Consider the following 19,151-nt stretch of genomic DNA (forward strand, 5'->3'; position numbering starts at 1 on the left):
GTTTTTGTTTGTATTGTTATTATTGGTCACACTTTTATGCACATTTGGTGACTTTCTGACTCCAATCACACTTTTCATCTTGCTCTTTGGCCTGGCCAGGCACTTTCCTTGATCAGGGCCAGCCCTCTTTTCTTTGTACCGGTAATTTTTTGTAGCGGACGCGCTACTTCCGGGGGTATACATATATTTTTTGCGTTCTATCTTCCCCGGGAATGCCAGCTTCTTTCCTATTGTGACCATCCCAAGGGACTACATCCCTCTTGATCTCTGAGGGGGCGGTTTCCAAAACCGGATATGATCTTTTACCTAGTTCCGGTTGCGTTCCACCATAGCGTCTGGGTGGAACGCATGAGAGATAGGAAGGGGCGGCGGTTCGCCGACCGGATATGACGTCTTATCCAGTTCCGGTTGCGTTACATCACAGCACGTGGGCGGCACGCTGTGGAAACAGGAAGTTACCGTCCGATTTGCCACGATGCTGGAGAGACTTTCTGAGGGCATCTATACTCACCTGAAGGGAATCACACTAAATTGGATGGATTATTTAATGTACACATGTGTTCACTGACAACATACCCCTGACGAAGCTGCGGTCCAGCAGCGTAACGCGTAGGGTCTTCGGTGCCAACAGGTAACTATGTCAATTTATTATTTTTGATTTATCCCTTGACTACTCAGGAGTGCCCGTTTTGCCATACATGATTTAACTCATGATCCGATGTCGTACCTTACGTGGGATGACACTTTTTGGTAAATGCTGATACTATACGGGCCCCTAGTGCTAGCAGGTTATTACTCCCACTCATTCCTTCATTCCTTGATCTATTATGATGTATAGTCTCATTATTTGGGAGTGCCTGGTCCATTACCTATGTTTGGTCTAGTGGTGCTGTGCTACCCTCCACTAGGGTGACATAGCTTGGTTAAAAACCATTATTGTATTATGAGATATTAAAATTATATATATTATACCTGTGGCCTAAGGGGGGATTTATTGCTTTGGAACACTATTATTGTTCTTCCCCCATGAATATTGTTATGCCTTGTCTGTTTTTAAATGTTTTTATTTTTCTTGTGTTGTCAGTGTGCAATCATGTAATAATGATTTTTTCATTTTTCTAATATTGGGTGTGCACGGTTGTATATCCTGAGTCTTTTTTCTTCCAAACTATATTATACTATTATATCAGGTTACTGTAGCACCCCGTTTTGCTCACTATTCTATAGCAGTGCCCACCTCCTTGCAGAGGGATGTCATAACGCAGCGCCAGAGGGATGTCATAACGCAGGGCCATAGCCACTACAGAGCGGCGCACTCATCCTCTCTGCTAGGGTGAGACTTGTGGTGCACCGCGGGCCGCAGATGCCTGCCTCAGGGGCCGCATGTGGCCCGCGGGCCCGCATGTTTGAGACCATTGCTTTAGATGGTAAGAAATCTACATATATGGTCATTTTGGAGATAGAAAGTCTGATGTGGAAGCTCCCTTAACATTAGTATTAATTGTAATAATTTACATGATCTTTAATAAGATATTTTATTGTAATATCTATTTACTACAATATTATCCATGATCTGTGACATGGTTTTATTAACCAATTAAAATAAATTAATTATTTTAGATAAAACCCTCGACCTTTCAAATTTTAATATTTAGTTCTTATATAGATATATTTCCTATGATTAAGACATTTAACTATGGTACAATGATAATCTTTTAATATCCTATGTACAGGGTGGGCCATTTATATGGATACACCTAAATAAAATGGGAATGGTTGGTGATATCAACTTCCTGTTTGTGGCACATTAGTATATAGGAGGGGAAAAACTTTTCCAGATGGGTGGTGACCATGGCGGCCATTTTGAAGTCGGCCATTTTGGATCCAACTTTATTTTTTTCAATGGGAAGAGGGTCATGTGACACATTAAACTTATTGAGAATTTCATAAGAAAAACAATGGTGTGCTTGGTTTTAACGTAACTTTATTCTTTCATGAGTTATTACAAGTTTCTCTTTGTTTACAGCCATTGACATGTCACAGAGGTTAACACGTGAGGAGCGGATAGAAATTGTGTTGATGTTTGGTGAATGCAGTACCCGGGTCATTGCAGCAGATTTCAATGCAAGACACCCTATTAGACCACCCATCTCCCATGCTACATTTAGCAAATTCTTGCCAAATTTCATGAAACAGGTTCAGTGTTGGATTTGCCAAAATGTGGATGCAAGAAAACTGTCACTAATGAAGAAACATCAGTGGCTGTCCTTGCTTCATTCAGCAAGAGCCCACAGCGTAGCACTCGTCGCATGTCACCTGAGAGTGGCATCAGTCAAACATCCCTTCGATGGATATTAGCTACTCACAAATGACACCCTTACAAAATCCAGCTGCTGCAGCATCTCAACGAGGGTGACCCAGATCGGCGCACTGAATTTGCAGAATGGGCAAAACAAAAATTGGAACAGGATCCTCAGTTTACACAGAACATTATGTTCAATGATGAGGCAAACTTTTTTGTGAATGGTGAACAAAACCACACACAAAACCACACACTGACACTAGCGCACAGTTCATAGATCCCTCCAAGACTGTTGGAACACAAAAATTGATGGTATTGTGTGGTATATGGGGTACAAAGATAGTGGGGCCATTCTTCATCAATGGAAACCTCAATGCCACTGGATATCTGAAATTGCTACATGATGATGTGTTGCTCTCTTTATGCACTGAAGATGGCACGTTCCCTAAGTTTTTCCAACAAGATGGTGCACCACCACATTATGAGTGTCAGGTCTGAGCATTCCTACATGAACATTTTCCTGGAAAGTGGATTGGTAGTCGTGGGTCAGTTGAATTGCCACCAAGGTCTCCCAATCTGACCCCCTTACACTTTTATCTTTGAGGTCATCTGAAAGCAATTGTCTATGCTGTGAAGATACAAGATGTACAGCATTTGAAACAACAGATACTGGAAGCCTGTGCTAGCATTTCTTCTGCGGTGCTGCTATCAGTGTGTCAAGAGTGGGAGAAGAGGGTTGCATTGACAATCCAACACAATGGGCAACACTTTGAACACATTTTATAAGTGGTCATAAACTTGTAAATAACTCATGAAAGAATAAAGTTATGTTAAAACCAAGCACACCATTGTTTTTCTTATAAAATGCTCAATAAGTTTGATGTGTCACATGACCCTATTCCCATTGAAAAAAATAAAGTTTGGATCAAAATGGCCGACTTCAAAATGGCCGCCATGGTCACCACTCATCTGGAAAAGTTTTCCCCCTCCCATATACTAATGTGCCACAAACAGGAAGTTAATATCACCAACCATTCCCATTTTATTTAGGTGTATCATATAAATGGCCCACCCTGTATATTTTTTAGATGTCACAATTTTATCAAACTCCCGGAACATCGAGCATTTAGATCTCCATGAAGTGATTGTCTTTTTTTCTCAGAGTATAAAACTCCACTCATTGTAATTCCAGTCACTACCGTTTTACCTTCTGAGAGAATCCATGTAGCAAGCACGGGATTCCTCTGATGTTCCCCGTCCTCTATTACCTACAGTCCCTGATAACGAAGGCTTGTAGTAAAAAGAAAGATCTCCCTGACCGGATCCCCCCGTGACGTCACCACTGCCCTAGGTGACCCCTCAGCAGATGAAATCCTTCCAAGTTACACACATAGCCATATATTTACTCCAGCGGCCATATTCATGGACAGAGGTAAACCACGCTCTCTCCCCATATTTCACCATCACATTGTATGAGAAACTAATTAATTAAAAAAGGAAGCGTGGAAATTATTTATAATGATATTTATTTTTCCTCTAATAAAATTATACAGGAATTGATAAAACACACTGATATCAGTATAATGACACAAAATAATATTCTGACATATGAAACACGACAAATGGCCTGTAACAAATATAATAAACTAAAATAATATTTAGAGGAATTCGGATAAGAGCATTTTAGCTAATCAAAAAGACATTAAATAAAATAAATCAAGAATTTATTGACATACAATGAGCTACAAGTTTTTTACACACTTTTCTCCGACCCTTGGATTTGCTTTTCTTTTTAATCATCTGCTAATTCCTAAATACACATAGCGGCTTAACGAGTAAAGAACACAGGACACAGTGGTTTTCCCTATAGAGACATAGGTTCTAGCCCAACTCCTGCTATTAGGATAAGTGAATAAATACATTTATTTTAGTGAACATTTGAACTTATATATATACAATTTTTAAATAATGCTGAATAGGTTTATAGTATATGAATCGTGATACATTTTTAGGAGGAATTTCTTTGTATAATTGAAATACACACAATTTTGTTATTTTCCGATGTAATCGTTTGCCAATCCAGTGAACTTTGACACAACTCAGACCGTCATGTGTTGATTTGGTGTCTTAATTCAAACCTCAAGCCTTCACATTGTCTTGCAGGATTTTGTCTGTATGTGGTTGTCTCCTGAAGAAGAAGTGCTTGTCACTTTGAAACTCCTCGAATAAAAACAGAAATTTAATAAACCTTTCTGAATTGACGTCTTGAATAAACCAGCAGCCTGGGAAGTATCCACAAATATCTCCAGATCCTGATATTCAATGATCTACCCTGCCAAGTTAAGGGTGGTAGCCCGAGGTACTGTGCACTTTATTCAAGATTCATAAACCCTTCACTGGCTGGATATGAATGAGAGGATCAAATATGAAATACACCGGGATCACATTCGGGATGTTACAAGTTGTAGATCCTGTGGTACAAACACTAATTCTTCAAAACCACAGTGATCCGTGAGTATATGGGAAGAAGTGTGTCCCTGCTTGTTGGACAGTTCTTTACAAATGTTGTTTTTTCTTCAGGTTCTATTATGATTTTATCACAGTCCTTATGTATAATTGGGGTTGAATTATCTCCCAAGGAGACGTAAATTCTAGGGGGGATTTTCCCATATGTTCAACAGTGACTGAGCCGCCATTTTTTATACTTTAAAAATGGAAATACTTCGCCCAGTCTCTCACCCGGAGAAAGGTGTTTTATATCTGACTATTATGGTTGGGGTTTTATGGGTGGAGGTCTTTTTTATTTTTTGGGGTATGTTTTATTTTGTTGACAATCTTGTAATTAGCGCTTAACTATCTATGTAAAACAGAAATGCTCTGCTGATAGGATATTGGAAACGACATATCTACTACATTAAATATGGCAGGGTCAGTGCAAATAGCTGGAATGTAAGGGGTCTTTCTTCTAGTGTTAAAAGACAGGTGATCTTTCAGTATCTTTAAATGGAAAAAACACATCTTACCTCTGAGAAACTTCATCTACTAAACAAGAAGAGATTACAGCCGACTATCACTCCACGCGCTCTCCATACTCTCGGGGAGTCAGTATATTAGTACACCCTAGTGCACAATGTGAGCGTCTTACAGTGAGATACAGAGGGTCACTAGATATGTTTGTTCTGTAAATTAATTACTAAATCTCTATTAATATAATCTATCTACATACCACCACTATATTCCAGGAGAATTATACATAAAATTCTCACTATTATTTCCGGCTTCTCACAAATCCCCTATATTATAATAGAGGACTTTAATAATATACCGGACTCTCACTGGGATAGAGGGATAAGAGGGTAGAAGGCAATTGTATGGCTTCCTGTATGAATGCCCACATTCATGCAGGAAGCCATAATAATGGTGTTACGTAAACAAGGCAAGGACCCTAGCTTGCCGGCATCCTATAGACCCATCCCTCTTTTAACAGTAAAGTCAAACTTCTTCCCAAGCTGCCATCCAGGGCTGGCGTCAGCCCTGAGCCAGCGGGGCGGGCCCACTCACCGTCGGGGACATTGGCGCTCTATGGGGCCAGTGAGTTGGGAGAGCCCAGTGCCAGTGCCGCACTTGCTCAGGCTGCCAGCACTTGGAATACTTACCTCTCCCTGTTCCCCACAGCTCCAGCTTCTTCCGCGTCTGCTGACTTGTGACTTCTCAAGTCAGAGGGAGCGATGACATCAGCGCACCCTGTGCTATGAGCATCACAGAGAGTAGGAAGATGGCGACGCTGAGGAGTCCAGAGCTGCAGCCAGCAAGGAACGAGGAGAGGGAAGTATTTGATTTTTTTTCATGTACACAGCATTATATGGGGGCCATCTTCCATGGAACATTATATGGGGCCCATCATGTATGGAGCATTATAGAGGGCCCATCATGTATGGAGCATTATATTGTGCCCATCTTCTATGGAGCATGATATGGGGCCCATCATGTAGGGAGTATTATATGGGGCCTATTCTGTATGGAGCATTATATGGGGCCAATTTTTCTGTATGGAGCATTATATGTGGCCCATTATTCTGTATTTAGTATTATATGGGGCCAATTTTTCTGTATGGAGCATTATATGTGGCCCATTATTCTGTAATTAGTATTATATGGGGTTCATTATTCTGTATGGAGCATTATATGGGGTCCATTATTCTGTATGGAGCATTATATGACGCCCATTATTCTGTATGGAGCAATACATGGGGTCCATTATTCTCTATGGAGCATTATATGGGGTCCATTATTCTCTATGGAGCAATATATAGGGCCCATTATTCTGTATGGAGCATTATATGGGGTCCATTATTCTGTTTGGAGCATTATATGTGGCCCATTATTCTGTATGGAGCATTATATGGGGTCCATTATTCTGTAAGGAGCAATATTTGGGGTCCATTAGTCTGTATGGAGCATTATATGAGGCCCATTATTCTGTATGGAGCATTATATGGGGCTCATTATTCTGTATGGAGCATTATATGAGGTCCATTATTCTGTATGGAGCATTATATGATGCCCCATTATTCTGTATGGCGCAATATATGGGGTCCATTATTCTGTATGGAGCAATATATGGGGTCCATTATTCTGTATGGAGAAATATATGGGGTCCATTATTCTTCATGGAGCAATATATGGGGTCCATTATTCTGTATAGAGCATTATAAGGGGTCCTTTATTCTGTATGGAGCATTATATGAGGCCCATTATTCTGTATGGAGCATTATGTGGGTCCATTATTCTGTATAGAGCAATATATGGGGTCCATTATTCTGTATGGAGTATTATATGAGGTCTATTATTCTGTATGGAGCATTATATGACGCCCATTATTCTGTATGGAGCAATATATGGGGTCCATTATTCTGTATGGAGCATTATATGGAGTCCATTAATCTGTATGGAGCAATATGTGGGGTCCATTATTCTGCATGGAGCAATATGTGGGGTCCATTATTCTGTATGGAGCAATATATGGGGTCCATTATTCTGCATGGAGCAATATATGGGGGCCATTATTCTGTATGGAGCATTATATGGGGTCTTTTATTCTGTATGGAGCATTATGTGGGTCTATTATTCTTTATGGTGCATTATATGGAGTCCGTTATTCTGTATGGAGCATTATATGAGGCCCATTATTCTGTATGGAGCATTATATGGGGCCCATTATTCTGTATGGAGCATTATATGGGGCTCCTTATTCTGTATGGAGCAATATATGGGGTCCATTATTCTCTATGGAGCATTATATGGGGTCCATTATTCTGTATGGAGCAATATATGGGGTCCATTATTCTGTATGGAGCAATATATGGGGTCCATTATTCTGCATGGAGCAATATATGGGGGCCATTATTCTGTATGGAGCATTATATGGGGTCCATTATTCTGTATGGAGCATTATATGGGGTCCGTTATTCTGTATGGAGCATTATGTGGGTCCATTATTCTGTATGGGGCATTATATGCAGTCCGTTATTCTGTATGGAGCATTATATGTGGTCCATTATTCTGTATGGAGTACTATATGGGGCTCATTATACTGTATGGAGCATTATATGGGGTCCATTATTCTGTATGGAGCAATATTTGGGGTCCATTATACTGTATGGAGGACTATATTGTCCGGTCTAAAATGAAAACGTTTGACTCCCCCCAGGGCACACACTGTGCGACAAATAGTACAATCTTTGGCATTGTACTATTTATATTTCTTATCTGTGCATCATGAATTGTGGTAAGTATTAAAGGGGCCCACTCTTTCGTCCCGGGGCCCACGAAAACCTGGAGCCGACCCTGGTGCTAGAAAACAGACTCTGAAAAGTGATCTCAATAATACATCTGGGTCAGTCTGGGTTTATGCCCAATATGTCCACCACGATCAATCTCGGAAAGCTTTATATTAATATGCAAGCAAGGGCTGATAATATTGGTCAAAGGGTGATCCTGTCTTTGGACGCCACTAAGGCCTTTGACAGTGTAGAATGGCAATACTTGTGGGCTACGTTGAGGCAGATTGGCTTTGGTGACAAATTTATATAATGGGTGCAATTGCTTTATTCAGACCCAAAGACTAAAATAAGAGCGAATGGCTCTATCACTAATCGATTTTTATTGCACAGAGGTACAAGACAAGGATGCCCCCTGTCTTCCTTACTGTTTGCAATAGCAATTGAAGTTCTTGCTGCAGTAATTAGATAAATTTATTTAAATATGGGACCCATTGTATGCCGTTTACTCTTATACCTAGGGTATGCTCGGGGGTCTCTGGACAGCACAATGGTATAAGGAATAAGTCTCTAGCGGACTTATTTCTTCCAAAGATGCTAAGGACTAGTGGGCACTCATTACAGGTGGCAGAATGATCATTTCGGCAAGCAGGAAAGGGCTTTTTACAGTTAGAGCAGTCAGACTGTGGAACGCTTTACTATAAGAGGTAGTAATGGCAGACACTATAACAACTTTTAAAAAAGAGCTGGATGATTTCCTCAGTAAACATAACATTGTGGATTATAGATAATTTAGTGACAACAAATGTATAATTGGTGGAGAAAGCTTGAACTTGATGGACTTAGGTCTTTTTTCAACATAGGTAACATCCCCAACTTTCTGTATAGCGTTCTCCACCCCAGGACATTCAGAGCTTATCTTATAAAATACACCAAAATGGGGATGAAAACCATAATTGAAAAAAACAGTGAGGTTCCAGTGGACTGATTGATCTGACTCTTAAAGGCAAAATCAGCAATAGGTAAGAATGAAGATCAGTCCTCCTGCTGAGCCGCAACAAAACACCTTAAAATTTGTTCCAAAGATTGATTTATCCTTTCTGTCTGACCGTTGGTTTCAGGGTGGTAGGCACAGGAACATGACAAGTCAATCCCCAGTGTTTTACAAAACGCTCTCCAGAATTTGGAAGCAAATTGCACTCCCCTATCAGACACAGTGTTAAGAGGAATTCCATGCAATCTCACAACATGACGAATAAACAACCTGGAGAGTGTCTCAGCATTAGGTAACCCTGACAAAGGAACAAAATGAGCCTGTTTACTGAATCAGTCAACCACAACCCAAATAACAGTCTTCTCACCACACCGAGGCAAATCCATGATGAAATCCATGGACAGATGAGTCCACTGTCTTTCAGGAATTAGCAATGGAGCCAATTACCGGCCGGTCAGTTATGACAGACTTTATCGTGTGCACAAACTTCACAAGTGGATGCAAAACCTTTAATATCATTATTCATAGATAGCCACCAAAAGGCCTAGCAATAGCTTTCTGCATAGCTGTGACCTCAGGATGACCATTCAAGATGGAATCATGAAACTCCTGCAACAGACGCAATCTTAGGTACAAAGCTACAAATAATTTGGACCCAGAAGTGGCGGAAGGGGCCAATGACTGGACTTTACGGATCTCAGCTTCCAACTCCAAGGATACCACAGAAAACCGCAGTGCCTTTAGGTAGACTGGAGGATGTAGGTTCTGGAGAAGAAACACGGACATGTTCCTGATGAGAATCCAAATCACGAGAAAAAATTATATATAATCAAGGAAAATCACAAGAAATCTCCCAATGTAATCAGAGAAATATTATTCAGAAAGCTGTGAAATCCTGTTGGTGCATTGGAGAATCCAAATAGCAGAACGAGATTATCGAGTAAACCCTCAGACGTTAAAAACTCTATTTTCCATTCATCACCGTTCTTGGTGCAAATCAAACTGTAGTAAGCCCCTCAAGGTTAGAAAACCATTTAGCCCCCAAAAGCTGATTATAGTCACGGCTCCACTCCGCACACACACGGCTCCGCTCCATACACCTCGTACACACACGGCTCCTCTCCATACACCTCGTACACACACGGCTCCGCTCCATACACCTCGTACACATGCGGCTCCGCTCCGTACACCTCGTACACACGCGGCTCTGCTCCGTACACCTCGTACACACACGGCTCCTCTCCGTACAGCTCGTACACATGCGGCTCCTCTCCGTACACCTCGTACACACGCGGCTTCGCTCCGTACACCTCGTACACACGCGGCTCCGCTCCGTACACTTCATACACACACGGATCCTCTCCGTACACCTCATACACACACGGCTCTGCTCCGTACACCTCGTACACACGCGGCTCCTCTCCGTACACCTCGTACACACGCGGCTCCTCTCCGTACACCTCGTACACACGCGGCACCGCTCTGTACACCTCGTACATACACGGCTCTGCTCTGTAAACCGCGTACACACATGGGTCCGCTCCGTGCATGTCTTATACACAAAGCTCTGCTCCGTACACGTCTTATACACATGGCTACGCTCCGCACGCCTCGTACACACATGGCTCCGCTCAAAAAACCTCGCACACACCCGGCTCCGCTCCATAAACCTCGTATACACACGGCTCCGCTCTGTACACTTCGTACACACACGGCTCCGCTCCGCACACCTCATACACACACGGCTCCGCTCCGCACACCTCATACACACACGGCTCTGTTCCGTAAACCGCGTACACACATGGGTCCGCTCCGTGCATGTCTTATACACAAAGCTCTGCTCCGTACACGTCTTATACACATGGCTACACTCCGCACGCCTTGTACACACATGGCTCCGCTCCAAAAACCTCGCACACACCCGGCTCCGCTCCATAACCCTCGTATACACACGGCTCCGCTCTGTACACTTCGTACACGGCTCCGCTATGTACACCTCGTACACACACGGCTCTGCTCCCTACACATTGTACACACACGGCTCTGCTCCCTACACTTAGTACACATGTGGCTCCGCTCCGTACACCTCGTACACACATGGCTCCGCTCCGTACACCTTGTACACACACGGCTCCGCTCCGTACACCTCGTACACACACGGCTCCGCTCCGTACACACACGGCTCCGCTCCGTACACCTCGTACACACGCGGCTCTGCTCCGTACACCTCGTACACGCGCGGCTCTGCTCCGTACACCTCGTACACACGCGGCTCCGCTCCGTACACCTCGTACACATGCGGCTCTGCTCCGTACACCTCGTACACACGCGGCTCCGCTCCGTACACCTCGTACACACGCGGCTCTGCTCCGTACACCTCGTACACTCGCGGCTCCGCTCCGTACACCTCGTACACACGCGGCTCTGCTTCGTACACCTCGTACACACGCGGCTCCGCTCCGTACACCTCGTACACACACGGCTCTGCTCCGTACACCTCGTACACACGCGGCTCTGCTACATCCACACTGTAAACCCCTCCTGACCCCACACATAAACTTCAGCTCATCCAGCACCATGACAACCAGCACAGCAGAGTCCTGCATCCACTGAGGCCCCTGATCATGTGACCCCTGACTCCTCCCTCCTGTGACCTCATCACAGCGCCTGTGCGCACAGAGCAGCCATATATGTGGTGGCGGCTCTGCAGGTGGAGGTATGTGGAGATCCCCCATTATTGGCGCATTAAACCCTTCACCCCGAGGGTGGTTTGCACGTTAATGACCAGGCCAATTTTTACAATTCTGACCACTGTCACTTTATGAGGTAATTACTCTGGAACGCTTCAACGGATCCCCCTGATTTTGAGAATGTTTTTTTGTGACATATTGTACTTCATGATTGTGGAAAAATTTCTTCGATATCACTTGCGTTTATTTGTGAAAAAAACGGAAATTTGGTGAAAATTTTGCAATTTTCAAAATTTTAATTTTTATGCCCCTAAATCAGAGAGATATATCACACAAAATAGTTAATAAATAACATTTCCCATATGTCTACTTTACATCAGCACAATATTGGAACCAAAATTTTTTTTTTATTAGGGAGCTATAAGGGTTAAAATTTCACCAACGATTTCTCATTTTTCCAACAAAATTTACAAAACCATTTTTTTAGTGACCACATCACATTTGGAGTCACTTTGAGGGGTCTTTGTGACAGAAAATATCCAAAAGTGACACCATTCTAAAAACTGCACCCCTCAAGGTGCTCAAAACCACATTCAAGAACTTTATTAACCCTTCAGATGCTTCACAGGAATTTTTGGAATGGGGAAGAAAAAAAATGAACATTTAACTTGTTTCACAAAAATGTTACTTTACACCCCAATTTTTTTATTTTCGCAAGAGTAACAGGAAAAAATGGACAAAATTTGTTGTGCAATTTCTCCTGAGCACGCAGATACCCCATATGTGGGGAAAAACCACTGTTTGGGCGCACGGCAGGGTTTGGACGGAAGGAACGCCATTTGACTTTTTGAATGTAAAATTTACTTGAATAATTAGCAGATGCCATGTCGCGTTTGGGGAGCCCCTGATGTGCCTAAACAGTGGAAACCCCCCACAAGTGACACCATTTTGGAAACTAGACCCCCCAGGGAACTTATCTAGATGTGTGGTGAGCACCCTGAACCCCCAGGTGCTTCACAGAAGTTTATAACACGGAGCTGTGAAAATAAAAAAATCAAACTTTTTCCACAAAAATTATGTTTTAGCTCTAATTTTTATATTTTTACAAGGGCAAGAGGAGAAAATGGACCCCAAAAACTTTTGTGCAATTTCTCCTGAGTACGCCAATACCCCATATGTGGGGAAAATACAGTGTTTGGGCGCACAGCAGAGTTCAGAAGGGAAGGAGCATTGTGTGACTTTTTGAACGCAAAATTGGCTGGAATTGAGTGCGGACGCCATGTCGCGTTTGGAGAGCCCCTGATGTGCCTAAATAGTGGAAACCCCCCACAAGTGACCCCATTTTGGAAACTAAACCCCTCAAGGATTTTATCAAGGGGTGTAGTGAACATTTTGAACCCAGAGGTACGACACAGAATTTGATAACATTAAGTCATCATATTGAATAAGTTGTCATCAGTCTTGAGCGCAAGTGCTCGCTACTTGAGTTTGCACCAGGTATGCAGTAACATGCTCGAGTCCCCGCCCCGCATGTTTCACGGTTATTAGACACCCAAAAAAAAACACGCGGGGTTCGCTCATGCATGGCAGGCAATCCCCGCGAGTTTTTTTTGGCCACGAAGCATATGAGGCGGAAACTCAAGCATGTTAGTCAAGCACCTGCGATACTCAGTGCATACCGAAGCACCTGGCACTCAACACTAGTCGCCATATCGTCATAATTTTTTTTTTCTTTTTTTTTTACTTTTGAAAAAATCCCAACCCTAGCGGAACCCTAACCCTAGCACAACCCTAACCCTAGAGTTTATTTTTTACACCGTTCCTTGTGCGGTATAAGTGATTAGACGACTTTATTCTTCGGGTCGGTGCGATTACAGCGATACCAGATTTATATCGGGTTTTTATGATTGACAGGTGTCACACACTAAAGATGCATTTTTTTGCAAAGACTATTTTTTGCATCGCCATACTTTGAGAGCTATAATTTTTACATATTTTGGCCGACAGAGTCATGTGACATCTTGTTTTTTGCGGAACAAGTTGATGTTTTTATTGGTACCATTTTCAGGCACGTGACATTTTTTGATCGCTTTCTATTCTGATTTTTGGGAGGCAGAATAAACAAAAACCAACAATTCAGGAATTGTTTTTTGGTTTGTTTTTTTATGCCGTTCCGCGTATGGTGAAATTCATAAGGCAGCTTTATTATTCGGGTCAGTACGTTTACAGCGGTATCACATTTATATAGTTTTTTTTATGTTTTGGCGCTTTTACACAATAAAAACTATTTTATAAAAAAAATAATTTTTTTGTATCGCTTTATTCTGAGAGCTATAACTTTTTTTATTTTTCGGCTGATGGAGCTGTATGGCGCCTTGTTTTTTTGCGGGACAAGATGACGTTTTCAGCGGTACCATTTTTATTTACATTCGTTTTTTTCATCGCGTTTTATTCCATTTTTTGTTTGGCGGTATGATGATAAAGCATCATTTTTTGCTTAGTTTTTTTAATTTTTTTTACAGTGTTCACTAAAGGGGTTAACTAGTGGGACAGTTTTATAGGTCAGGTCATTCTAGACGCGGCGATACTAAATAAGTGTACTTTTTATTGTTTTGTTTTTTTCATAATAATACTTATTGATGGGTATATTATATTTTTATTTTTTGGGTATTATTTTTTTCATTTTTTTTTTTATATTTTTACAATTTTTTTTCTTTTAATTTTTTATTTTAAACTTTCTTACACTTTTTTTGCTTTTACATTGTCCCATTATGGGACTTTCACTTTTTGCAGCCTGATCGGCTGTATAGCATAGAGAACAGCAGCAGCTCCCTATGCTATGCAGCCTGTCAGCGCTGCACACAGGGAGGTTACTTTGGTCATGCACTGCGCATGACCAAAGTAACTTCCTGCCTCCTGTTGACCCGGATGTTGTCATGACGACATCGAGCCGTCATGACAACATCCGAGACCAGACTCAGATGCCACGGGACGCCGGGAGAGGAGGTGAGTACCGATTCTTACTTCCGCAATGCTGCGATCAACTTCGATTGCAGCATTGTGGGAGCTAATGTGCCGGGAGCGGTGCGGGACCGCTCCTTGCACATAGCACCGGGTGTCAGCTGTGACCATGAGCTGACACCAGGCGGCGATCGCCCCGCACCGCTTGTGTGCGGGCCCCATCGCCGCACGCGTAATAGTACATAGCTGGTCAATAAAGCCCAGGGCGCAGCTACGTAATATTACAGGCAAGGTCGTAAAGGGGTTAATACTAGAAATATATTGCTCAGGGGATATCGCAGCCAATTCCCACAAGAATAATCCTGGAAACACAGAATTAGAGAGAATTATTTCTCAGAAGTTTATATAGGACTTAATACATTCCTGATTCTGGAGAGTAATATAAATACTTCAGAAAACAGAGCAATAAAGTTCAGAGAAGAAGCTTCATAGAAAGACAATGAAGTTACAGACGTCATTTAACCCTTTGGGAGAAAGTGATTCCAGGGAGTAAATTCAGAACACGTCTCTGTAGAAGTTTACTGCGTTGTGATTGTGAATCCGCGGGGGTCGTCTCTTCTAACACCGACCATCGGAGATCAGAACTTTTATCACCATCCAAGAAATGTCTGGCCACGGTGGTCTCACCAAACTTCTGCTCTTCTTCATTCTTTTTCTTGCAGTGGCCGCAGTGGATTTCATCCTAGGTTCATAGAGCTGAATAGAGGAGCGATGTTCCTTCAGTCTGATTGTAATTGATCATGACTTTTGTCCACTTTACCACAAGGCACTTTACAGAGTAAATCACATCAGAACTGTAGCTGGTAAAAAAACACCAATTTCCACAGGTGTCCCTTCTAATTGGTGGGAAAACTGTCACCTGTAATAATCCTCCAACAGTTCTGACATGACAAACACGGAAAAGTGCCCCTTTATGGATCTGAAAGAAAGTCTGTTTAGACACTTTAGCGTAATAGTATCAGCTCTAATCAAATGGTTAGATAGCGATTTACCCTGAAGATTCACAAATTGTGGGGTTGTTTTAAAAATGTTACATTTAGGGTGTTTTTGTGAAGGAATCATGTATTGCTCCGATAGTACAGTGCCCCTTTCTTGGCCCCCACACACAGTATACTGTTCCCCTAGTATCGCCATCCACCCACACACTGTATAATATTTCGACGGTACCTCCATCCCCAATTTTATTTTTTTGGGGTGTTTTTCATGTATCATATGGAAACCTATGCGAAAATGCTAAAAAAAAATCCCATCATATCCAGAGAGAAAAATACACTGTACATGGAGTATTTGGCATTAAATATCTCTTGTCTTTGTGTTCTTACAAACAAGCTTTTATAAATGTCTCAAATTTCTATGTCTGAATCAGACCTGAGATCTAACGTGATAGAACATTACAGTTCGAAGACGGGAAACATTCATATAGACGGCCGGTGGTGATGTAGTCAGTGACGGACTTTGGCCAAATATGTTTCTAGAACCAAAGTAGAAGATGAAGATGTCCTCATCATGAAGTAGTTATTTCTCATGTCACGTGTAAAATCTCCTGCAGTATTACTAATGCCGATTCCGGTGTCTGTAAATGAGGCGAGAATTAGCTTTATGGAAGATGAGTTTATGAGAAACGTATTCAGCTACAGACTCCAAGGAAGAAACTGCTTGTTGTTTGTGGCTTAAATTATATATGTTTTATTAGTATATGTATATAAGAAAACTAAATACTGTAAAATAATAAATCTCCTCATATGTTTCCCTTATTATCTCCAGTAATTGTATTATTACACAGGATTTTTATGACGTTACATCTGCTCATCATCTTCTCATTCAGGTCTCTACAATATCAGATCCTCTCAGTGAATATCTTCTATATAAGCAAATTTTTCTGATTTACCCATCAAGGATGGATATGGATAGAGACTAGATGGCGGAGAGGATATTATACCTCACCCTAGAGATCCTCTTCCGGGTTACTGGAGAGGTGAGAGATTCTGATGACGTCACATTACATCATTCTTATCTATGGGAATAACAGATGGACAGAACTGGAGAGGTGAGGACTCTGGAAATGTCTGGAGGGAGATTTATTAATGTGTCTCTCCATAACCAGGATTACACAGTAGTGAAGAAGACCTCTAGAGAGCGCTGTCAGGACCCTGTGTCTGAGGGATGGGGAAGACCCCTGAGCCCAAAAACCGGACCTCCATCTCACCCCCTGATACATGATGACATCAATGACCAGAAGATCCTAGAACTCACCTACAAGATGATTGAGCTGCTGACTGGAGAGGTGACACTGCTGGGAATGCTGGGGCATTATACAGTAACGCTATGAAGGGATCGAGGGATGACAGTATCATTGTATGTGTCAGGTTCCTATAAGGTGTCACGATATCGCCGTCTATTTCTCCATGGAGGAGTGGGAGTATTTAGGACACAAAGATCTGTACAAGAACGTCATGATGGAGGTTCCCCAGCCCCTCACATCACCAGGTAATAGACAGGACTAAATACACACGGCCTATAATTATCTGTATGTAAAGAATGAATTCAGTCCCTGTATGTGTTTCCTCCAGTTCTATCCAGTAAGAGGACAACACCAGAGAGATGTCCCCGTCCTCTTCTTCCACTGGACTGTAAACAAGAAGATCCCAATGTTCCTCAGGATCATCAGGTAGATGGAGAGAAGGTGTCATGAGATCTCCCCTATGATGTGTAGACGGCTGTGAAGGTCTTGTGTTCAGTCTTGTTTTATCCACCAGTATTATATGTTTTATACTTGTGTAATGAGAATGGTGGAGATGGCAGGATTAGAGCTGATCATAGATGGGACTTCTCCATCTGTCTGTGACTTTTACAATATTTGTTTCAGGGTGAAGATCTGACCCATATTAATACTACAGAGACATATGTGAGGGGTGATGAGCGGTGTAAAGAGGAGATTCCTACATATGACTACCCAGGTGAGTACTAACCACTAAATGCAGAGAAATCACAGATTCTTCTCAGACACCGGCTGTGGCTGCTTTATTGGTCATGTGATCACCATTTTGCCGTTAAAGTACAACATTGTCCTCCACCTAAAACTGTTCAAATGACTTTATGAAATTGTGAAAGTCCTTTTCTATAGAATTTACAACCTGGAGGATCCACCTACCCCCTGGGATTAGTAGATGCTGACTGTTAACTGCCCAGATCTGTAAATCCACTCATTGCTCTGACAAATTATTATATATCTCCAAAACTTATATTTCCAAAATTCACAGACTAATCCAATTGGAGTAAAGGGTAAAAATTAACTTTTATTTTTTCACGATTAAAACTAGAAATATAGTAGCAAAATGTAAAAATGATTGACTCAGTGGTCCCTGAACTGAAAGTCAGCTAGGATATTAGTAGTAAAGAGTTTGTCACTCAAAATTATTGCAATATACAGTACAGACCAAAAGTTTGGACACACCTTCTCATTTAAAGATTTTTCTGCATTTTCATGACTTTTAAAATTGTACATTCACACTGAAGGCATCAAAACTATGAATTAACACATGTGGAATTATATACTTAACAAAAAAGTGTGAAACAACTGAAAATATGTCTTATATTCTAGGTTCTTCAAAGTAGCCACCTTTTGCTTTGATGACTGCTTTGCACACTCTTGGCATTCTCTTGATGACCTTCAAGAGGTAGTCACCGGAAATGGTTTTCACTTCACAGGTGTGCCCGGTCAGGTTTAATAAGTGGGATTTCTTGCCTTATAAATGGGGTTGGGACCATCAGTTGTGCTGTGCAGAAGTCAGGTGGATACACAGCTGATAGTCCTACTGAATAGATTGTTAGAATTTGTATTATGGCAAGAAAAAAGCAGCTAAGTAAAGAAAAACGAGTGGCCATCATTACTTTAAGAAATGAAGGTCAGTCAGTCCAAAAAATTGGGCAAACTTTGAAAGTGTCCCCAAGTGCAGTTGCAAAAACCATCAAGCGCTACAAAGAAACTGTCTCACATGAGGACCGCCCCAGGAAAGGAAGACTAAGAGTCACCTCTGCTTCTGAGGATAACTTTATCTGAGTCACCAGCCTCAGAAATCGCAGGTTAACAGCAGCTCAGATTAAAGACCAGGTCAATGCCACACAGAGTTCTAGCAGCAGACACATCTCTACAACAACTGTTAAGAGGAGACTTTGTGCAGCTGGCCTTCATGGTAAAATAGCTGCTAGGAAACCACTGCTAAGGACAGGCAACAAGAAGAAGAGACTTGTTTGGGCTAAAGAACACAAGGAATGGACATTAGACCAGTGGAAATCTGTGCTTTGGTCTGATGAGTCCAAATTTGAGATCTTTGGTTCCAACCACCGTGTCTTTGTGCGACATA

General features: G+C 41.9%; 1 protein-coding gene and 1 pseudogene across 1 annotated transcript in view; one reads left to right on the forward strand and one right to left on the reverse strand.

Moving 5' to 3' along the window:
* The window catches only part of LOC141198678 (uncharacterized), a 208,436-nt pseudogene that overhangs the window by 134,902 nt on the left and 54,383 nt on the right, over window positions 1–19,151 (reverse strand).
* Window positions 4,469–19,151, forward strand: part of LOC141198687 (uncharacterized) — a 30,602-nt gene continuing 15,919 nt past the window's right edge. The window contains exons 1-6 of the mRNA XM_073663092.1: window positions 4,469–4,813; window positions 16,613–16,762; window positions 16,892–17,071; window positions 17,154–17,274; window positions 17,358–17,455; window positions 17,654–17,744. Coding sequence (XP_073519193.1) covers window positions 16,706–16,762; window positions 16,892–17,071; window positions 17,154–17,274; window positions 17,358–17,455; window positions 17,654–17,744 — 547 coding nt within the window. The 5' untranslated portion in view covers window positions 4,469–4,813; window positions 16,613–16,705. The remainder of the gene's footprint in view (window positions 4,814–16,612; window positions 16,763–16,891; window positions 17,072–17,153; window positions 17,275–17,357; window positions 17,456–17,653; window positions 17,745–19,151) is intronic.

This window comes from Phyllobates terribilis, unplaced genomic scaffold (genome assembly GCF_046119375.1).
Source record: "Phyllobates terribilis strain yellow unplaced genomic scaffold, ASM4611937v1 Scaffold_99__1_contigs__length_5935540, whole genome shotgun sequence".
Lineage (NCBI taxonomy): Eukaryota > Metazoa > Chordata > Amphibia > Anura > Dendrobatidae > Phyllobates > Phyllobates terribilis.